Source organism: Odocoileus virginianus, chromosome 34 (assembly GCF_023699985.2).
Source record: "Odocoileus virginianus isolate 20LAN1187 ecotype Illinois chromosome 34, Ovbor_1.2, whole genome shotgun sequence".
NCBI lineage: Eukaryota > Metazoa > Chordata > Mammalia > Artiodactyla > Cervidae > Odocoileus > Odocoileus virginianus.
The window spans coordinates 28,302,324-28,325,752 of record NC_069707.1 but is presented as its reverse complement, the minus strand read 5'-3'; the positions used below and the strand labels follow the sequence as shown (position 1 = coordinate 28,325,752).

At 35.9% G+C, this 23,429-nt stretch overlaps 1 protein-coding gene across 1 annotated transcript in view; it reads left to right on the top strand.

The window, feature by feature from the left end:
- Positions 1-449: 449 nt before the first annotated feature.
- The window catches only part of PDE7B (phosphodiesterase 7B), a 346,524-nt gene continuing 323,544 nt past the window's right edge, over positions 450-23,429 (top strand). Inside the window, exon 1 of the mRNA XM_070461610.1 lies at positions 450-898. Coding sequence (XP_070317711.1) covers positions 878-898 — 21 coding nt within the window. The 5' untranslated portion in view covers positions 450-877. The remainder of the gene's footprint in view (positions 899-23,429) is intronic.

Sequence of the window (23,429 nt, the reverse complement as noted above, 5' to 3'; positions counted from 1 at the left end):
CTGTTCTTCCCTACCCAGAATATCGTTCACCGGCTCAGAGGCGCAAGTCTGCCTCCACGGCGATCAAGATTAGCAACTCTTTGAGGGAAGGGTAAAAACGAATGAGTTCAAAAACAAGCAACAGCTGGCTCGTGGGCAAAGGTGCATACACACGCATTGGGGGGAAATAGAAATCTTTGCCCGCTCTCATCAAGCTCAGCGTTTCTTGTCTTGTTTTGTTTTTGGATACACCTCGCCACAAGGTATTTTAAATTGTTAAAATTTATTCCTGGAAATAGAAAATGTGTCTTGGGTTCTCCTGAGAGCGGGGTGCCCAGGCTCGGCGCAGGCACACACACACACACACACACACACACACACACACGCATTCTTCCCATAGCACAGCACTTTAAAATTAATAGCACATGCAGAGGAAAAACTAAACCCTTTGACGTCACTCTTGAAATGAGGAAACATAAACAGAAAAGGCTCCACTCCAGTGAGCTGCCAGAGTTGAAGCCGATTGGTCTTCGCTTTTCCTTGCCTGTGGCCACTGACAGCACCTCCCAGCCCAGCAGGCCGGCTGCCCGCTCCCCCAGCCAGTCGGGGGGTCTGGGCGCTGCAGCAGGCTCAGCTCCATCCCAGCGCTTGCTGGGAGAAACGTGGTGTCCTCACCCACAGAGAGTCTCTTTCTACCGTCCTTCCTTCCTTCCCAATCTCTCTGTGTGCTTTTGGTTTTCTTTCTTTTTTTTTTTTTTTTTCTTATTTTTTCTTACTTAATTATATTTGTAATCCTGGATGAAGTTGCTGGATTCCGCAGCACAAGTCTTCATGAACAAGCGGCTGCGCTCAGAGATTTCACGGCATTCAGAGGTCACAGAACTGCCACTATGGTTAAATGTCTTGTTTAATGGTTGAGGTAGGTACGACAGATTTCAGCGGCAACTCGTTTTTCTTGAGAGACTCCCAGGAGAGAGATGGCAGGAGTTTTATTTTAAATGAACCTGTATGTATATATTTTTTGGTCTGTGATTGTTACTACAGCAACCAGCTTTTGAATTTCCTTCCTTTTTCTAGGCGAACTGACTAAACATTATCACTTACCCTGAATTAACTGTTTCATTCCAAGCAGCCTAATGAGACACTCTGGCCTTTTCACTGGTCTTTGAGCCCCTCCTGAGAGGGTTGTGTTTTTTTCCTTTGGTTTTTTTTTTTTTTTTTTTCATGAATGCAATATTTCTTCTCCAATGTAAATCTTAGAGTTGAGTCAGATTTTCTTTTTGGTGGGACAGGACAGGAAAATACTGGTAAAGAGATTGGTGAGGGTTGTGGAACAGGGAAAAAGAAATTTCATTTTTCTCTTGAGTTTGTTATGTTTGTTGATAGAAGATGAAGAAATTAGTAGGAAGGGAGAAAAAAATTAATAATGAGACCAAAGGTTAAAAAAAAAAAAAAAAACCTATGGAAGATGTACCCGAAATATGAACTCTTGAGGAAAATGCAATTTATCAATTTGTTGAATTTTTTAAAATGTTCTGGATTTGGAAGTCAACAGGGGAGATCCAGGCACTGAGTTATATGATCAAATGACTTAGATATCATTATTTATTAAAGGAGAATAAAACTTCTTTATTAGCACTGCAAATTTGCTAATTGTCTTCTACAATAGTTGAAAGCAGAGTGAGATATTTAATTATGGACTTGAGTGATTGAGCCTGGGAACTAATCAACCATCTATAGGTTCTGCTCTTCATGTGTTTGACTAGAATAACTATTAAAATGTTAGACTAAACCTCTTTGCCCCTGAAAGCAGGCATATGCATTTATATACATAAACCACTGAATGTTGCAGCAAGCAGGGCAATTAAACCCAGGGTAATGAAACCCAGGGTAATGTTGTTTTCAATGGCACAATATTATTTTAGGTTGAGGAGAAACTCTGCTAAAAATCATTCCTATCTAGAGTCAGTTATTGTAAGAGCAATTTGAGTAATATATGGTTAATATGGATTTCCATATTACCCTTCTCAGAGTTATGCAATAACAAGACAGGATTGTTTGAAACCATTACTCTGTTTCCAAAATTTCTTGATTTTTTTCAAAGGTTTCTATTCTCAACATTAAGAGAAATTTTAAAAACTGGGTAATGTTAGCAGTAAGATTAAGCAAGGTGTAAAACACATCGTGCATTTCAAAGAATTATGAAATTAACTAAGAGTGTAATGTACCAAGTTAAGAACTGCAAAAATATTAGCCCTGAAATGCAGAGGATGTGCTGTGAATGGACAATTGCTTTTCTGCAGCGCCTAGTGGGAAAACAAGGACTTTGTGTACTGCAAATGCCTAACTGCCGCTCCTCCATTTCCTCTGCTTTATCTTTTATTACTGGCTGGTGAGACAAAGACGGGTGTCAGTAGTTAACGTTTTGATTGACATTTTCTTTAATATAATGAAGTCGCTTTGTGTATGAAGTAGAAGCCCAAAGTTAACAAGTTGCAACTCCAAAGTCTGTATCCTCTTTATAAGGTTTTTCACCTGACACTAAGCTGTCTGGTTTCAGAGTGTCCTCTGTTGAACATGAGACAAAATCAGTGGTGACTATATATATGTCAGCCCATTAACTGGGAGAAACTCTTTTGAATCAAGTTACTTAGGGCAAGGATGGAAAAATCCAAGATGTGTCAGAAGCAGACATCAACTTAGAAAAAATAATTGCCCCAGCACATTTTGCAATGCCTTACATGATGTTCTGCACAAAGTTCCCCTTTGTCAGTTCTCAATTAATACCTACTTAAAATGTTTGCTGAGAATTTACTACCCTTCATATATTGTAATTTAAATAAATTTCAACTATGGTATTTTCAACTGTCTTTGAAAAAAGTTTTTAATGTTAAAGCCCAACCTGACGTATAATCTATTTAGGAGGGCATTTGGAACACTGACTGGTGTTCTTTTCAGTCAAAGGAACATTTTACCCCAAAACAGATGCAAAAGTAAATTTCCTCAAAGTGAGATGGTACCGCCTGGGAAATGCCTCTGCCTAGGAATTAATCTTCCAAAGTTGAATTTGTTAACCAGGTTCCAATCATAGGGGAAGCTGCATGTTGACTCACACCACAGAACATGGTGTTGGAAGGAATGCATTAAGTGGTAAACTAATCCCAAGCAAGACCAAAAGGTCTTCATTATATTAAAGAGAAGTATCAAAAGTAAGAATCAGAATAGACTTCAGAACATCTAAATGTAAAACCTATTAGGTGTTCTAAGTGGTCTAACTCACATTGATTGGTAGCTGGTAACTTACCAAAGGAGGTAGGTAACTTATTGAAGAATCTTCAATGTTCAAAAATTTTTACCCAAAGACTCCACCATCCTGTGGATTCAGGTTATCTGTCCCAGAGAAGTTCACAGACAAGCAGGACTCTCTCTTTCTAAGAGGTGCATCTAGCTGGGGAGAAAGAGATTTGGCGTTTGGAAATGCAATGAGATCCTCTCTCTCGGTGCTTTCCCATGGTGGAATCTCCATTTCTCCTCAGAGCTTCCCCAGGGCCTCCCCACTTTTCCTAAGAATGAGCCTCGGGGAGCATATCTATCGCTCACGTCAGAGCCATGGGGTATTTTACAGGTATCAGGACCATTGACTTTACAAGCATCATAGGCGACTTTGTCAACATGCTGGCTTTGATTCCTGAGGTGATGCACACTTGGTGTATTGTGTGCGTGTCATGTCCGACTATTTGCAACTCCATGGACTGTAGCCCGCCAGGTTCTTCTGTCCATACCAGTTTCCAGACAAGAATACTGGAGTGGGTTGCCATTTGCTACTCCAGGGGATCTTTCCAACCCAGAAATCAAACCCACGTCTTTTGCGTCTCCTGCATTGGCAGGCAGATTCCTTACTATTGCGCCACCTGGTATATAAGCAATGAGTCATTTGGTATATTAGCAATCTTTAAAGTGATGATACAGAAGTTTGGGGGAGAAATGGGGGGAAAGGGATGTAGAATGGAGTTCTCCAGGCCAGAATACTGGAGTGGGTAGCCTTTCCCTTCTCCAGGGGATTTTCCCAACCCAGGGATCGAACCCAGGTCTCCTGCAGTGCAGGCGGATTCTTTACCAGCTGGGCCACAAGGGAAGCCCAAGAATACTGGAGTGGGTAGCCTATCCCTTCTCCAGCAGATCTTCCCGACCCAGGAATCAAACCAGGGTCTCCTGCAGGCAGTTTCTTTACCAACTGAGCTATCAGGAAAGCCCATGTCACCCAAAGTGACAATATCTACTATATTCCAGGCATGTTAGAGATTTGAATAAAGAGTGCAGTGAAATGTGTCAACATTCTAGTGTACAATCAAGGCAGGTATACTTTCCCAAGAATTGCTTAGGTATCTAGATGATTTAATTTGTACCCAGGAAGAGATTTCATGGGGCACATAAGAAAGAGCAGCAGATAGAGACGGGACCAGACAGGACCCTTATTCAGGCTCTAACTAGTTGGGAAGCACTTGCTTACTCTTGATCCCAGTTTCATCACCTATAAATGAAATTGGTTGTATTGGATTATTTCTTACAGTCTTTTTTTGATCAAACTTTTTATAGCATTCTTATTTGGGAATTTTAAAAATTCTATTTGTATATGAAAGTGTGAGTGTCAGACTTTTATTTAAAAAATTACTATATGCTTTCCACATGTCAAGATGTGGACAATATATTTGTAGTGATATCCATAAAAATTGTAATGTTTAAGGGAGTCAAAATTTTCCCATTGGTTGATTAAGCTATTGTACAGGTTTGAGATGGTGAATTAGATCAGTGCATTGATAGTTTCTCCATCATCACTTGAACTTGGAACCGTAAGAGTTCCAAAAAGCAGGAGTCCTTCAAGAACTTTGACAGCAACCCCAAGTGCCAGTAGCCAGTTGGTACAAGCAAGAATGTTTCCTAAACTGTGATGGGCTTGACCACTGATGCAGTGTCATATGGCAGGAATGTCCTTTGTGTCAAGAAACCAATATCCCAAAGTGGCTCAGAAGAACTGTGTGAGTTAAGGCAAATTTCTTCAACTTTGGAGGCCTCAATTTCCTCTGCTTTAAAATGAAGATCTTGGAATACTTCTAGGATGCCTTTTTCCTTTCCAGATTCTGTGCTTCACCGTGACAGGTTAATAGTGACTTGTTAGCATTAAACTCTTTTTATTCTTCCATCTTTCCCATCCTTTATTTCTTCTACTTCCCTTAAAAGTTTGCCTGTATTCAATTGTACTAGATTTATATAATTTTGCCTCCAAAATACCCTCATTGTCAAGGGAAAACATGAACAAGTCCCTGGGTTTTGGGCAATTTCTCTACAGGCGGACTGTGGCTCCCCAGGGAAGACCGTGTGTCCTCACCCTATTTCTCTCCTCTGAGGCTGACACGCTGCTCCTAGGCTGTAGCACCCTTCAGACAGTAGAGGGACATGTTCTTTTTTTTTGGGGGGGGGGACATGTTCTGAGTTCATTGTATCTGGAGACTTTAATGTGACAAGTGTCTTCTTCCTAGGTGCCAATCATTGTCTTAGGCTTTCTGTATTATTTCACTTTAATATCTCCTCTGCTCCAATTCTGGTTTCTTTAGAGAATAACTGAACACGTGTTAATAGCTAAGTTGGAGGAATCCTTAGAAGAAGAATGTTTTTGGTGAACCGATTGTCCATTGAGTGTCTGCTCTGAGAACTTACCCCTGTGGTATGGGGGGGATGGGGGGAGCTGCCTCCTCCTACTGGTGGATTTTAGTACAATTCAGTTATCCTAATTCAGGCACTGGTAGGATCCTCCTTGGGTCAGAGCATTCTTGTTGGCATCTCCTTGGGTGTTGATTTACAGTTAACATCTCAAGCGTGGAGAATAGGGAGCAAGGTTTGTAGCTTCAGATAAACCTAAAAATAGCATGACACAGAACACACATAAGTCTATTAAGCAATATATATTTCTTAATATCCTAGTGTGTAAAGAAATACCCCAGTATTTTCAAAATTAAAATCCTTTCTTGGATGCTTTGTACATTTATTTACATACAGTAAGAAGCATGAAAATAACAGCCTTAGTCAATATATTAGTAAAGAAAGCTTATTTTATTCATACCCCTCAATCTGTTCCTGTCCCTTCACACTTCCTTTCTTCCTTCCTGTCTCCTTTTCTTCTCTCTCTTGCATTTGTAAGAAGATGGAAAAATTAAGATTGGTAATGAGAGTTTGATGGCGTTTCCTCTTATAAAATTTGAAGTTTGTTTGTTTTAGTTTTTCCTTTCTAGTGGCTGGTGAATTTGCATAAAATTTTTCATTGAAATTCCTGCTCAGATTCTTTTCTTATTATTAGCTTTTGTGTTTTAGATTCATAATTAGCATATAAAGAAATGTAACAGACATCTTTCTGCATGATGAAAATCATCATTACCTACTTACTGTTTCAAATACACAAAAAAAGATTTTGTCCAAAACAGAAGTTTATACATGATTTAAATATACTAAAGGTTCTTTGAGAATTTTAAGAATATTCTTCTTTTCCTTTGGGGTGGTAGGTGGAGTTTAGGGTTAGTTTGGTGTGAGGAGGTATTTCCATGGGTTCAGATGTAGACGTGGGAGGTTAGTATATACCTGCGTTTGTGTGCTAAGTCACTTCAGTCATGTCTGACTCTTTGCGATCTCATGGACTGTAGCCCACCAGGCTCCTCCGTCCATGGAATTCTCCAGGCAGGAGTACTGGAGTGGGTTGCCATTCCTTCTTCAGGGGATCTTCCCTAAGCTCTTCAAAATTTGATATCTAAAATAAAGATACTTAATGTTCAATGTTTTACATATTCTTTGACTCTAGTAAATCTTAGTCTAAGAACATATCAAATTATGTTTATTTTTGCCTTCTTTGTAATATAAAAACTCAGAAGCTATCTAAACTGATAATAGGTGAGTTGTTGAGTACATTATTTTAAATCCATAGACTAGAATATCATATCGCTGTTTAAAAGAGTAAGCGAGATCTACATGAACAATCTGGAATGATTTTCAAAATGTGACAAGTGGGGAAAAAGCTACATTAGCATTTGTAAAGCTATATATACATATTCACACACACTGATTGAAACGGTCTACAAATTCAAATAAAAATAACAATGGAAGCCTCTGGGATGTAAATACTGTAGAATTGTTCAACTTTTCTCACCACAAGTTTATTATGTTTGCAATGGAAAGATTATGGGTATCTGTTTACTTTCGCATGATATTTAAGTTAAAGGTGAGACAAAATTGGAAAATGAAAGGAGAAAGAGTTCTATTTTTTAATTGCTTCATTAGATTCTTCCTTCAATCCTGAGTTTCCCTCCCTTGCCTTTGACACAGCTGAGACCAGCTTGTCCCTGAAGCGAGGAGAGAGATAGCCCAGGTTTCCTGCTTGAGTAACTGTGGACCAATCATTTCTCAGGGCACCAGTGTCCTCATATACAAAATGAGAGTCTTAGTCGAGCTCAGAGTTCCTTCCAGCCTTCATATGTGTTTCAGAGTTTTCATAAGAAAACTTGCTGGCCTGTTGCCTGCCAACTATTTGAGACTTTTCTCCATAAACTAAATGTGCATATTTTACTCAATATATTTTATTGGTTTGAGCACTTTAAACTTTCTGTTTTAGAATTAGTTTGGTGTAATTTTTCAAATTAAATATGCACAATTTATATTTACTCAAATAGTGTTTAAGGAAACCACCCATCACAGACTTTTTAAATTAAAATATGCTATAATATCATTTATTCATAAAACAGTAGGAAACACTGTTTGTATTAAGATGGGTATTTTGCACAGTAATACAAGCAACAGATGCTTCAGTTTCAATATGATTTATACATTTCTTGGTTTTTCGGGAGGGAAAAAAAAAAACTTTCATTTCCCTTTCCCATTATGCCACTTACCAGCTGTGTCCAGCCAGATGAAAGAACTCAGTCATTTACAAAAGTGTAGATGCATTCTCGAAAAAGGAGATGCTGCAGTGATACAGACGTCTAAAGAATGCCTTGATTTAGAAAAGATCATTAAATTGAAGGGAAAAGTTGTTTTCCCTGTGATAAAAAGACAGTATCTTTCCATGTCCATCAGACTAGTGTTCTTGTTTTTCAATAAAATAAAAACTATTTCAATTTGGTTTTTAGTTTGATGTGGAAAATGTATTGGTCATTTTAATTATTTAGTAATTTTTATTTTCTGTTTTTCTAGATCTTTTTTTTTTTGTTATTGTGCTTGGAGTAAAGAACAATCTTTAAGTTAAAACAAAAGGGATAGACACAAAACAGAAATTTGTATGATTTGAATGACATTCTAGATTTTTCTCTATACATTTCTATTAATTTTTTTAAGAAAAAAAATTGTTAATCATTTAAAAATAATCCAATGACTGATAATAAAGTAGCTGAGAATTACTATCTTCTTTTTCATTAATTTGTTGCTGCTAAGTGTCTGTGTGAGTTCAGGAGAGAGAGAGAGGGCAAACCCTTCTTAAACTTGAAAACAAATGTACATAAAAACTTTTCAAATGGTATTCATGTCAGAAACAGTGAATTGGATAACATAGCCTATTTAAAATATGTCTCCTTTAATGTAAATCTTTAAAAATATAGGTCAAATATATTTATTGAATTAAATGGTAATAATATATATATATATTTTTAATTTAGTTTTCATATATTATGTGGAGAGAGAAGGGAAAACAGGAAGAAAACAATAAGGATCAAACTTTTTTCAAGAAAAACTGACCTTATAACCTAAATTGCTGCATTCAAGTTCCAAATGCTGGCCTTAAGTTATTTAGCACGTTTGACTTTTAAGCCTCTTAAATGTGAGTTTAAAATGAGGTACATTTATGTTGTAAAATTTCTAACATTTACTCTACGCACACAGTTGGATTGGTTTTCATATTAGTCGCCTAGTTCAGAGCACAAATGTCAAATCAGTTCTTTCTCAGAATCTTCCTATTAGGAAAGGATTCATTATGCCCATTTTAATGACAAGGTAATTGAGGTTCACAGAAGTTAAAACTAATAGAGTTGAAATTGAATCCTAGCTTTTTAAATGACAGTTGTGTTTTTTTTGAGTTTTCGGTGTTTCACAAGCATTATGTTAAAATCCATCTTTGATCATTCTAAGCATAGAAAAAGAGTTTTAAAATTATTTTACAAAATATAAAAATATCTATGTCAAAATGTTAAATCAATCTACTTGAAATATTTTTAGGAGTTTCCAGTGTATCGAGGAAACATTATTTCATTTTAAATTCATTCACAGTGACTAAATCTGACACTTTCAACTTCAGAAGTTTTGTTCTGGAAGGCAGTGTCGTATAATGGTAAACAGTGTGGAATCTGGCACAGTTCGCTGTGGCTTACTGATTAGCTCTGTGATCCTGAGCCAGTTAGTCTCTCTGAGCAGCACTCTACTTATTTATAAAATGAAGGTGTTTATAATATGTGCCTCATATGGTTGTTGAGAAGATCAAATGCACTTTATTTGTAAAGTGCTTAAAGTCATGCATGACAGGTAGTAAGCATCATGTGTGTATCAACTGGTATTGTTTGCTTACACTTATAAAAATGATTTCATGGAGAGTTATAACTATTTTGGACTTAGTACTATGGGGTGCTTTAAACACTTAAAAGAAATAGTTTTAATTTTATTTTTAAACTATAGCACATGTGCAGAGAAATACTCAAAAGATATAAATGTACAGAATGGTTCACTAGTTACAAGTGAAACACTGTGTAACCACTACACTACCCAAGCCAAGAAAGAGAACATTATTACATAACTGTCACTTCAAAAATCCTGTCAAGCCTCCTCCACTCTTTTCACTCATCATTATACAGTGAGATTTAGCAGATTGTTGCATACAGCTGTATTTTATTTAATTATTGCATCATATCTAATTATCTGATACTATGCAACAATTTATTCATCCATTTTACTATGGAAAAATGTTTCAATTGTATCTAGTTTTTAATATTATGAATAGTACTGGTCTGAGCATTCTTATGCCTGTCTTTTGATGCACCAGTACATGTATTTCTGCTGACCATATGCGTAGGAATTAGTTGCTGGGCCACAGAGAATGTTTATGTTTTACTTCAGTAGAAAATTCAAAACTGCTCAAAATGGTTAAAATATTTACACTCCCACCAACAGTGTATGGTTTATAAAGTTCCTCACTAACCTTATAATTTAGCATTTAGGGGAGGTATGTAGTGATTAATATATGGTGGTTTTAATTTGCATTTTCCTGGCTGCTGATGAGTTTGAACACTTTTGCACATATATATTAGACATGTAAATATCTTCTTTGTGAATTGTCTAAATAAGTCATTTATATATTAATTTATAGGAATTTTTAAAATGTATTTTGATACCTTTGATTGCTATCTATTGTACAAATATTTTTCTCCCATTGGTAAAATCTCCTGTTTCTTTTCTTGGTTCTCTACATTTCCATATAAATTTTAAAGTTAACTTAAGATTCTTCCCTAAAAAAAAAAAAAAAAAAAAACCACTTTTGGGATATTGATGGATTTGGGAAGATTTGACATCTTTCCTTGAGTCTTTCAATTCATGAAGGTAGTATATTCTTCCCTTTATTTAGGTCTTTGGTAATTTCTCTCAATAATAGCTTGCTTTGTGGTCATGTTGCATATTCCTTGCTAGATATATTACTAAGCAATTAGTATTTTGATGCTATTCTAAATAGTATCTCTTCAATTTTAATTTTTAATTTTTGTTACTAATATATAGTTGTTTGTTATTTAGTCACTATGAAAAACCAATTAAATGTTGGTGTATCGATTTGTTGTCAGCAGCCTTGCTGAACTCACTTGGAAATTCTAATAATTTATCTGTCAATTCTTTTGATTTTCTATGTAGTCAGTCATACTATCCAAGAATATTGGAAGGCATGTATATATGCCTTCTGTATATATGTATATATATTCTTCTTAAATATTGACAATTTTTTCTTATTGTAAAATGGCTAGGATTTTCAGTAAATTGTTGAAGAGATAATAGTGGGTAGTGTATTGTTTTCAATATTAGAAGGAAAATTTCCAACATTCTACCATTAAGTATGATATTGTCTATAATATTGGAAGTTTCCTTCTATTTCTAGTTTGTAAGTTACCGTGAATAAATATTTGATTTATCAAATATTTTTTCTGATATTTACCATATGATTTTCTCTATTATTCCGTTGAGGTGGTGATTAATTTTACAATGTCAAATCCAACTTGAAATCCTGAAGTAATTCCAATTTCATCATGATGTGTTCTGATATTTTTTAATCCATTTTTACCTTGTTTCTGGATTGCTAATAACTTTATTTAGGATTTTGCAGCTATGTTCATTAAGAAAAATAAGGCTAAAGTTATCCTTTCTGGTAACAACCAGGTTCCATTGACCTCATAAAAATAGTTACAAAATATTACCTTTTTAAAATTTGAGGGAGAGAGATTTATATAAATTTATATAGATTCATGCCATTTCTTCCCTAAATATTTTTTAGACATTGTAATCAAGTCCATCTAGTCCTGGAATATTTTGTGGCCAAGATTTTAGTTACAATTTTAATTTTACTAATTTTTATGGGTTATTCAGATTCTCTACTTTTATTTTCAGTTTTGGTAAGTCGTGTATTTCTAGGTCATCTATTTTATCAAAATTTAGTAATTAGCATAAGTTGTTCAAAATTCTTTGCTTTTTAGGCTAACCTTTTATTCTTGCTCTTAGTTTATTATGCCATTTCAGTTTTTCTTGTTTTTCTCCAATGGTTTTGCCAAGATCAATTTTACTAGATATTTCAAGTAAAAACTTTTGACTTAAAATTCTCTTTATTTATGTGTATTTATTGTCTGTTTATTCATTTTAGTCCTTTATTATTTCCTGTTTTCTTCTTTTTTAGATTTATTTTTTTAAGTTTTTTTCTATTTTCTCAGGGTTTTTTTTTGTTTTTTCTTTTTCTTGGCTCATAGCATTTCAAGCATTTTCTTCTTTTGCAATATATACATTTAAACCAATAAATTTTTCTCTAATTTGCATCCCCAAATTTAGTATTTCCATGATCAGATAGCTCAAAACAGTTTCAATTGTTAACTTCTTTTTGGACACTTAGATTATTTAGATGTGCATTTATTAATTTTCAAACACATTGGGATTTTGTAGTTATCTTTTTGTGACTTTCCTAGTATAATCTGCTGTGGTCATATGTCATAATTGATAATACATGATTTAGGTCATTGAGATTTGGTGTAGCTTACATGTATGATCCGACATGTAGTCAACTTTCATGCATGTTTCACACACATGTGAAGTGAATTTGGACTCTGGCTGTTAGGTACTACACTCTCTGCAAGTCAATTGGTGGTGGTTGTCACTAAGTCGTGTCGGACTATTGCCAACCCATGGACTTCCATGCTCTTCTGTCCATGAGATTTCCTTCTCCAGGGGATCTTCCCAACCCAAGGATCACACCAGAGTCTTCTGCATTGCACATGGATTTTTACCACCAAGCCACCAGGGAAACATATACAGGTCAATTCAGTTCAGTCACTCAGTTGTGTCCAACTCTTTGCAATGCCATGGACTGCAGCACACCAGGCTTCCCTGTCCATCACCAACTCCTGGAACTTACTCAAACTCATGTCATTGAGTCAGTGATGCCATCCAACCATCTCATCCTCTGTTATCCCATTCTCCTTCCTTCAATCTTCCCCAGCATCAGGGGCTTTTGCAGTGAGTCAGTTCTTTGCATCAGGTAGCCAAAGTATTGGAGCTTCAGCTTCAGCATCTTTCCAGTGAATATTCAGGACTGATTTCCTTTAGGATGGACTGGTGTGATCTCCTTGCAGTCCAAGGGACTCTCCAGAGTCTTCTCCAGAATCACAGTTCAAAAGCATCAATTCTTCAGCAGTCAGCTTGCTTTATGGTCCAACTCTCACATCCATACATGGCTACTGGAAAAACCATAGCCTTGACTAGACAGACCTTTGTTAGCCAAGTAATGTCTCTGCTCTTTAGTAATGTCTCTGCTGTCTAGGTTGGTCATAGCTTTTCTTCCAAGGATCAAGCGTCTTTTAATTTCATGGTTGCAGTCACCATCTGCAGTGATTTCGGAACCCAAGAAAATAAAGTCTATCACTGTTTCCATATTTTCCCCATCTATTTGCCATGAAGTGATGGGACCAGACATCATGATCTTAGTTTTTTGAATATTGAGCTTTAAGCCAGCTCTTTCACTCTCCTCTTTCACTTTCATCAAGAGGCTCTTCAGTTCCTCTTTACTTTCTGCCATAAGGGTGGTGTCATCTGCATATCTGAGGTTATTAATATTTCTCCCTGCAAACTTGATTCCAGCTTGTGCTTCATCCAGCCTGGCATTTTTCATGATGTACTCCGCATATAAGTTAAATAAGCAAGCTGAAAATATACAAGTCAATTAGGAAATTGTTAATCACATGAAAGTGAAAGTTGCTCAGTCATGTCCAACTGTTTGCAACCCCATGGGCTATATAGTTCATGGAATTCTCCAGGCCAGAATACTGGAGTGGGTTCCTTTCTCCAGAGGATCTTCCCGACCCAGGAATTGAATTGTGGTCTCCTGCATTGTAGGCAGTTTATTTACCAGCTGAGCTACCAAGGAAGCCCCTAATTCAGATCTAATAATTGGTTCTCAGGAAGCAAAGAAAATCAATATGTATCGTAGTGGTCTATGGCCCTCCAGAGAGACTCAGGGCATCAACAGATGTATAGTGTACATGGTTTTAAACTCTTTTGGAAGGAAGTGATTAGAATAAACAAATCTAAAAAGTCTCCTTAAGGAAATAGGATGGTAATGGAAAAAAAAGGATGACAGATGCTTAGTTAGATACAAATTTAGAACTATTATATCATCATGGTGAATTAAAACCTGCCTCGTAATGAGACCCATTTTTTTTTCCTCTATTAACGATTTTGCCTTCAAGTCAACTTAAAAATCTATACAACTAGCTTTCTGTTAGCTAGTGTCTATGTGACTTCTCTCTCATTCTCTAAGTTTTAAATTTTCTTTATGTTTATGGTTTAAATATCTCTCTTTACAAGCATCAGATAAGTAAATATTGTTTTATCGTACAGTCTGGTATTTTTCTTTTCAGTGGAGTATTTAGTCATTTTATATTTAATGTCATAATAATATATTTGAATTTAAATATGCTGACTTACTATGCTATTTGCCCTTCCTATTCTATATTTCTTTTTATCTCTTTGTTTGTTGTCTTTTGGACTGATTATATTTGTAATTTCTTTGCCCTTTTCCTATTAGCTTATTATTTTTACAACTTTTACATTGTTTTACTGGTTATAATGCAAGTTACAAGAGGTGTCTTTGACCTAATCAAAGTACAATGCAAATTAGTACTTCTCTCACTTTGTGGGAAACTTGAAAACCTTAGAATGAATGCCTTCACTACTTATGTGCTTCTTCTGAATTATATGTTATTTTTAGGTATTTAATTTTATATAATTTAAATTCCACAATAATTATTGTTATTATAGTTTCATATAGTCTTATATACACTTCATTTCTTCCTGCATCTCTGAGATTACATATAGGATTTCCTTTAGTATAGTAATAATTTGGCCCAGTTTTGTTTTTTGTCTGAAATGTATTGACTCTTTTTCTAATAGGTACTTTTCCTGGGAAGCAAATTCTAAACTGGTAATTCTCTTCCCCCACTTTATGATGTTATTTTCTTATAACTCACTGTCTCTGTTGATGCCATAAAATAGTCTACTTGAAAATTTATTTTTAATTGAAGGATAATTGCTTTACAAAGTTGTGTTGGCCTGAAATACAAAGGCTCATAAGAGACTACTACCAACAGCTCTATGCCAATAAAATGGACAACTTGGAAGAAATGGTCAAATTCTTAGAGAAGTATAACTTTCCAAAACTGAACCAGGAAGAAATAGAAGATCTTAACAAACCCATCACAAGCAAGGAAATTGAAACTGTAATCAGAAATCTTCCAGCAAACAAAAGCCCAGGACCAGATGGCTTCACAGCTGAATTCTACCAAAAATTTAGAGAATACCTAACACCTATCTTACTCAAACTCTTCCAGAAAATTGCAGAAGAAGGTAAACTTCCAAACTCATTCTATGAGGCCACCATCACCCTAATTCCAAAACCAGACAAAGATGCCACAAAAAAAGAAAACTACAGGCCAATATCTCTGATGAACATAGATGCAAAAATCCTTAACAAAATTCTAGCAAACAGAATCCAACAACATATTTAAAAAATCATACACCATGACCAAGTGGGCTTTATCCCAGGAATGCAAGGATTCTTTAATATCTGCAAATCAATCAATGTAATACACCACATTAACAAATTGAAAGATAAAAACCATATGATTATCTCAATAGATGCAGAAAAAGCCTTTGACAAAATTCAACATCCATTTATGATTAAAACTCTCCAGAAAGCAGGAATAGAAGGAACATACCTCAACATAATAAAAGCTATATATGACAAACCCACAGCAAGCATCACCCTCAATGGTGAAAAATTGAAAGCATTTCCCCTGAAATCAGGAACAAGACAAGGGTGCCCACTCTCACCACTACTATTCAACATAGTTTTGGAAGTGTTGGCCACAGCAATCAGGGCAGAAAAAGAAGTAAAAGGAATCCAGATAGGAAAAGAAGAAGTGAAACTCTCTCTGTTTGCAGATGACATGATCCTCTACATAGAAAACCCTAAAGACTCTACCAGAAAATTACTAGAGCTAATCAATGAATACAGTAAAGTTGCAGGATATAAAATTAACACACAGAAATCTCTTGCATCCCTATACATTAACAAGGAGAAAACAGAAAGCAAAATTAAGGAAACAATACCATTCACCATTGCAACAAAAAGAATAAAATACTTAGGAGTATTCTACCTAAAGAAACAAAAGACCTATACATAGAAAACTATAAAACACTGATGAAAGAAATCAAAGAGGACACAAACAGATGGAGAAATATACCGTGTTCATGGATTGGAAGAATCAATATTGTCAAATGGCTATTCTACCCAAAGCAATCTATAGATTCAATGCAATCCCTATCAAGCTACCAACGGTATTTTTCACAGAACTAGAACAAATAACTTCACAGTTTGTATAGAAATACAAAAAACCTTGAATAGCCAAAGTAACCTTGAGAAAGAAGAATGGAACTGGAGGAATCAACCTGCCTGACTTCAGACTATACTACAAAGCCACAGTCATCAAGACAGTATGGTACTGGCACAAAGACAAAAATATAGATCAATGGAACAGAATAGAAAGCCCAGAGATAAATCCACGAACCTGTGGTCACCTTATCTTCGACAAAGGAGACAAGGATATACAATGGAAAAAAGACAACCTCTTTAACAAGTGGTGCTGGGAAAACTGGTCAACCACTTGTAAAAGAATGAAACTAGAACACTTTCTAACACCATACACAAAAATAAACTCAAAATGGATTAAAGATCTAAATGTAAGACCAGAAACTATAAAACTCCTAGAGGAGAACATAGGCAAAACACTCTCCGACATAAATCACAGCAGGATCCTCTATGACCCACATCCCAGAATTTTAGAAACAAAAGCAAAAATAAACAAATGGGACCTAATGAAACTTAAAAGCTTTTGCACAACAAAGGAAACTATAAGCAAGGTGAAAAGACAGCCCTCAGATTGGGAGAAAATAATAGCAAACGAAGCAACAGACAAAGGATTAATCTCAAAAATATACAAGCAACTCCTCCAGCTCAACTCCAGAAAAATAAATGACCCAATCAAAAAATGGGCCAAAGAACTCAACAGACATTTCTCCAAGGAAGACATACAGATGGCTAACAAACACATGAAAAGATGCTCAACATCACTCATTATCAGAGAAATGCAAATCAAAACCACAATGAGGTACCATTACACGCCAGTCAGGATGGCTGCTATCCAAAAGTCTACAAGCAATAAATGCTGGAGAGGGTGTGGAGAAAAGGGAACCCTCTTACACTGTTGGTGGGAATGCAAACTAGTACAGCCACTATGGAGAACAGTGTGGAGATTTCTTAAAAAACCTGGAAATAGAACTGCCATATGACCCAGCAATCCCATTTCTGGGCATACACACTGAGGAAACCAGATCTGAAAGAGACACATGCACCCCAATGTTCATCGCAGCACTGTTTATAATAGCCAGGACATGGAAGCAACCTAGATGCCCATCAGCAGATGAATGGATGAGGAAGCTGTGGTACATATACACCATGGAATATTACTCAGCCATTAAAAAGAATTCATTTGAATCAGTTCTAATGAGATGGATGAAACTGGAGCCCATTATATGGAGTGAAGTAAGCCAGAAAGATAAAGACCATTACAGTATACTAACACATATATATGGAATTTAGAAAGATGGTAATGATAACCCTATATGCAAAACAGAAAAAGAGACTAAGATGTATAGAACAGACTTGTGGACTCTGGAAGAAGGCGAGGGTGGGATGTTTCAAGAGGACAGCATCGAAACATGTATATTATCTAGGGTGAAACAGATCACAGCCCAGGTTGGATGCATGAGACAAGTGCTCGGGCCTGATGCATTGGGAAGACCCAGAGGGATCGGGTGGAGAGGGAGGTGGGAGAGGGGACCGGGATGGGGAATACATGTAAATCCATCAATGTATGACAAAAACCACTGCAATGTTGTAAAGTAATTAACCTCCAACTAATAAAAATAAATGAAAAAAAAAAAGTTGTGTTGGCTTCTGCTGCATAACAGTGTGAATCAGCTTTAAGTATACATGCATCTCCTTCCTCTCGAGTCTCCACCCACCTCCTCATTCCATCCATCTAGGATGTCCCAGAGCCCCGAGCTCCTGTGTTACACAGCAGCTTCCTACTAGCTACCTGTTTTACACATGTAGTGTATATATGTCATTGCCACTAGTCTTTTAAAAGCAAACTGTCCTTTTTTGTTTTAACTGTAATTCTTTCTTTATAACTTCGATTTCCAGTAGTTTTAACTATGATTGCTTAGGTGAGGTTTTCTTTGTATTTATTACTATATTTTTATTATAATATATGTTTTCATTATATGATGATGATGATGATGATGATATTATTAGCTTCTAGATCTCTGACAAAATTCTGTTTTGTCTATCACATCCTTGCATACATTATATGTATTATTTTGAAGTCTCTGTGACTGTTTTATTTATATCATGTCTGTATCTATTGTCCATTAGTGCTCCTGATGGGTTCACATTTCTTGCCTTTCATATGCTTGGTTATTTTTGATGAGACACTGGACATTACATATAAAAGCTATGGAGATAACTTGAGGCCTACTGTGATACTCTCTTTCATCAGATAGTATTTACATTTGCTTCTGCCAAGTTACTGGTGGTACTAATAGTCCTGATTGTCTTAACCTGATTTTGTGTTGAATGAATATATATGAGATGCTTAAAACAGTGGCTGGCACGTATTAAGTACTATGCAGTTAGCTCTTTTTTCCTTTCATTGCTTTCTTAAAAAGATATAGAAAGATGCATTAAAAGACCCCAGTATGCACCAGAAGTAAATTCTTAATTTGTTAAAATTTAATTGTCTTTTATATCTGAAATAAATTTAGAAATGAGAAGTTGTAATCAGAATCATAAGCTAAATAGATAAAGATGTGTTTACCTCCCATATTTCACTATAAGCAGTACTATCACCATTACATAAATGTTTACAGCAGAGAACTGTATTTGCATCAGTGCAATTACCTTATTTTATAACTATTATTTGCCAGTAGTACTTTGACAAATACCATTTTGGAGGTTGCTAATATCCTAAAGAGAACTTGGGTTAAATAACTGTTTGCTAATAGACAATTTTTCATCTGCACTGCCTATTTCCAATCAAGGATATATACCAAAATGTATCATTTAAGTTTTGATTTATGGCTTTCATGCATGGAAGCTAATGTTATCTTACACAGTTGTTGTTCAGTCGCTAAGTGAAGGCACTGTCTCTAAGAGTTATCTTATTTAGTAGTTGATGTGAATTAGCTACCATGAGCTATTAGCAACTTTCATCATCCAAATTGTTTCACAACTCCTAGTTCCATGCAAGCAAATCTAATATCTCTGAATGAGACATTGTGTGTTAGTTCATATGTGTTGTAAACACTTAAAATGTTTTATTTTCAGTACAGTAGCTATGTCCTGTGGAATGAGCGAAATATTACTCAAATCAGTTCAGTTCAGTTGCTCAGTTGTATCCAACTCTTTGTGACTCCATGGACCACAGCACACCAGGCTCCTCTCTCCATCACCAACTCCTGGAGCTTACTCAAATTCATGTCCATTGAGTTGGTGATGCCATCCAACCATCTCATCCTCTGTTATCCCATTCTCCTCCTTCCTTCAATCTTCCCTAGCATCAGGGGCTTTTGCAGTGAGTCAGTTCTTCGCATCAGGTAGCCAAAGTATTGGAGCTTCAGCTTCAGCATCTTTCCAATGACTATTCAGGACTGATTTCCTTTAGGATGGACTGGTTTGATCTCCTTGCAGCCCAAAGGACTCTCAAAAGTCTTCTCCAGCACCATAGTTCAAAAGCATCAATTCTTTGGCAGTCAGCTTGCTTTATGGTCCAACTCTCACATCTATACATGGCTATTGGAGAAACCATAGCCTTGACTAGATGGACCTGTGTTAGCTAAGTAATGTCTCTGCTTTTTAAAATGCTGTCTAGGTTGGTCATAGATTTTCTTCCAAGGATCAAGCATCTTTTAATTTCATGGTTGCAGTGATTTTAGAGCCCAAAAAAATAAAGTCTGACACTGTTTCCACTGTTTCCCCATCTATTTGCCATGAAGTGATGGGACCAGATGCCATGATCTTAGTTTTCTGAATGTTGAGTTTTAAGCCAACTTTTTCACTCTCCTCTTTCACTTTTGTCAAGAGGCTCTTTAGTTCTTCTTCGCTTTCTGCCATAAGGGTGGTGTCATCTGCATTTCTGATGTTATTGATATTTCTCCCTGCAATCTTGATTCCAGCTTGTGCTTCATCCAGCCTGGCATTTCTCATGATATACTCTGCATATAAGTTAAATAAGCAGGGTGACAATATACAGCCTTGACATACTCCTTTCCCGATTTGGAACCAGTCTGATGTGCCATGTCCTGTTTTAACTGTTGCTTCTTGATTTGCGCACAGATTTCTCAGGAGTCGGGTAAGGTGGCCTGGTATTCCCATCTCTTTAAGAATTTTCCACAGTTTGTTGTGATTCACACAAAGACTAGCATAGTCAATAAAGTAAAAGTAGATGTTTTACTGGAATTCTCTTGCTTTTTCTATGATCCACTGGATATTGGCAATTTGATCTCGTGTTCCTCTGCCTTTTCTAAAACCAGCTTGAGCATCTGGAAGTTCTCAGTTTGCATACTGTTGAAGCCTAGCTTGGAGAATTTTGTGCATTACTTTACTAGAGTGTGAGATGAGTGCAATTGTTCTAATTATTATTCAAATAGTTGCAAACAAAATACTATTCCCAGGATTAAATTTAGCTAAACTAGAGTCAATGTCTGGTCTCGTTATGTAAAACCAGGTTTTTGGTGTTTAGTATTTATCCGTTGCTTCTGGCAGCTTGCTGGCTTTTCTTGGGCATTTGTGTTTCTAGTACTATGTTATGCAAATTTTCCAGTGCTGGGTTATCTTTGGAGACAGGTGAGCTTGAAGTTATAGCTAACAAATGCAAAGTATGCCAAGTCCTTAAGCTAGAGTCCAGTTATAAATTATTTACAAGCAATTTTAAAATAGCTTGAAAAAAATATATTTTAGAGAAAAAACAGTAAAGAAAAATATGCTTGAAGTATCCTGCTTTGTTGATTTGCCTTTTAAATAAGTGTATACTTCTAGTTTTCATAATGTCATCTTTTTCAAAATAGAAATTTTAAAAATTGAAATTTAAAAAGAATTGATGTTTAATGATTTTCAAGTATATCACTGAATATGTGCTAAAGCATATTAAACTAAAACATATTAATAAGTGGTATGTTTCCTAAAATGTGCTGTTTTGAATTGATACCATCATCATTACAGGTAATAGAAAACAAAGAAAATTGACTTAATATTTAGGCCAAAAGACTAAGCTTTATGTGTTACTCCATGGATTTTTAAACTGAGAAGACATTTTTAGCTTTAGCACGTTATAGAGTAATAACAAGGACTTATTACAAACTGTTGTGTAACTAGCAGTTTTGCACAATTTTTAATTGCAAATTCTTGTTAAAAGGTACATGAGTAAGTTGTTCTGTTTCTAGCACAAATATTTAGTTTTTTCTTTAAAGAAATCAAAAAGGAATTCATAAATAAATTTTAAACCAATTTAATGCATTGAATTTAAATTTTTAAAAAATTTATAAGCCTGTTAATTTTGCATTTAGGTTATTCATGCAATCTTGAGTAAGCAAGATGACTTCAATTATTTTCTAACTGTGAAACAGGCTGAAAATTTTGTCACCATTTTCAAATCAGAGTCTTATATCATAGCTTTAAAAAAAAATTAGAATTCCAGGCTAGGAGAAGTTTTTTTGTATGGGTGAGTTTAGTACAACATTCTCTGCATCCTGGCTCTTGTCCTCAGCCAGTGTTCTGCTTGATGCCAAGATGGTCATACATATCTTTTGCTTCTGCTCAAGCTAATGTTTAAATATATTAACTATCAAGGGTTTCCCTAGTGGCTCAGATGGTAAAGAATCTGCTTGCAATGCAGGAAAACTGAGTTTGATCCCTGGGTTGGGAAGATCCCTTGGAGAAGGAGATGGCGACCCACTCTTGTATTTTTACCTGGAGAATTCCATGGACAGAGAAGCCTCTTGGGCTACAGTCCATGGGATTGCAAAGATTCAGACACGAGTGAGTGATTATCATTACTACTATGATGTTGACTATCATCCCTATTAATGCCTATATTTTATCAAGAAGCAGGCCTGATGAATCAGTAGGTGGAGACAATTTAAAAGGAATATTGGTTAGGGGGCTTCCATGAACACCCAAAACTATGATACAGTGGATCTTTGACTTCCGCACCATGCATAAGCAGTGTGAGATCTGTGCCCAGTATTCAATCCTAAATTAATTCTTACATGAACTTAACTGAGATTTAATTTTAGGCCAAATATTTAAAATTTTTTCTTGTTTAGTTTGGCCTAGATGCCTTAAGTATGCTGACTCAATTATTATTGTTTTACTTTTGATAATGAATAATTATTATTTATTTTAAAAATAAAACAGTATTTTATTATTATTAAGAGAGCATCAGATAAAAAATCAGATATACAAGTTCATGTACATATGTGTGTGTCCATGTGACTAGAGATAGATATAGATATATAAATATAGGTACAGATATAGCTAAAGTATTTGTGCATGTATATACAAGTACACATATGCAAGTATATAGCCAGATGCTGACTGGCACATAATATTATTACTTTAATTAAGATAATCTATGTTTACAAGTAATTGTGTTAGATATTAGAACTGGGATTGGTTTGATTGATGTGAAATATAGGATGTGCACACATAACAAACTATTAATTGGCCCAAAACTTTAGTATCTTATATTCAGGAGCATTATGGTCTTGAGAAAAATTCTAATTTCTGTTTAAATCTCTAAATATCCCCAGAAGATCTCTAATACATGGATGTAATTGTCCCCTTTTGACTGCACACTGTGACTCCCATTGATTAAATAACTAACCTATGGTCACTGTTTCTAAATGACAGAACCAGGATTCATTGATTCAACCATCAAGTATTTGGGAGCCTAGTGTAGTATCGGGACTTGGAATATTAAAGTTGAAAAGAGGAAGTCTGCATCTCCATGAAGCTTGCATTCTAGTGAGAGAAGCCTGAGAGTTAACACGTAAGCAAGGACATGAGACAGATCATTTCAGATCTTGCTAAATGCTGTGAAGAAATAAAGCAGGCTATTGAGATGTCTCATTGCTGGCAGTAGAGATGCAGATGTGTAACTGTGAGGTCAGTGGAGTCTTATCAAGTGGATGCAGCCATTTCAAAGATGGATGCAGCCATTGCGAAGACCTGGAAGAAGAGTGATCCAGGCGAAGGAAAGAGCAGGAGCAAAACTCCAAGAAGAAAATAAAATTTCACTGTTTGAAAGACAAGAAAGGTCAGGGCTGCTGGAGCAAGATGAGATTTTCGGATGAAAGGAGAAATGTGGGTCGAGCTAGGCAAGCCCCAGACCATGTACACCTCCACAGGCATGGTCTGAATTGTCCCCTTCTCACAGTGAATGGGACACCCACTAAAATGAAGGAGACAGGAAAGAGATCCAACTGATTAGTGCTTTACAATGATGACTCTG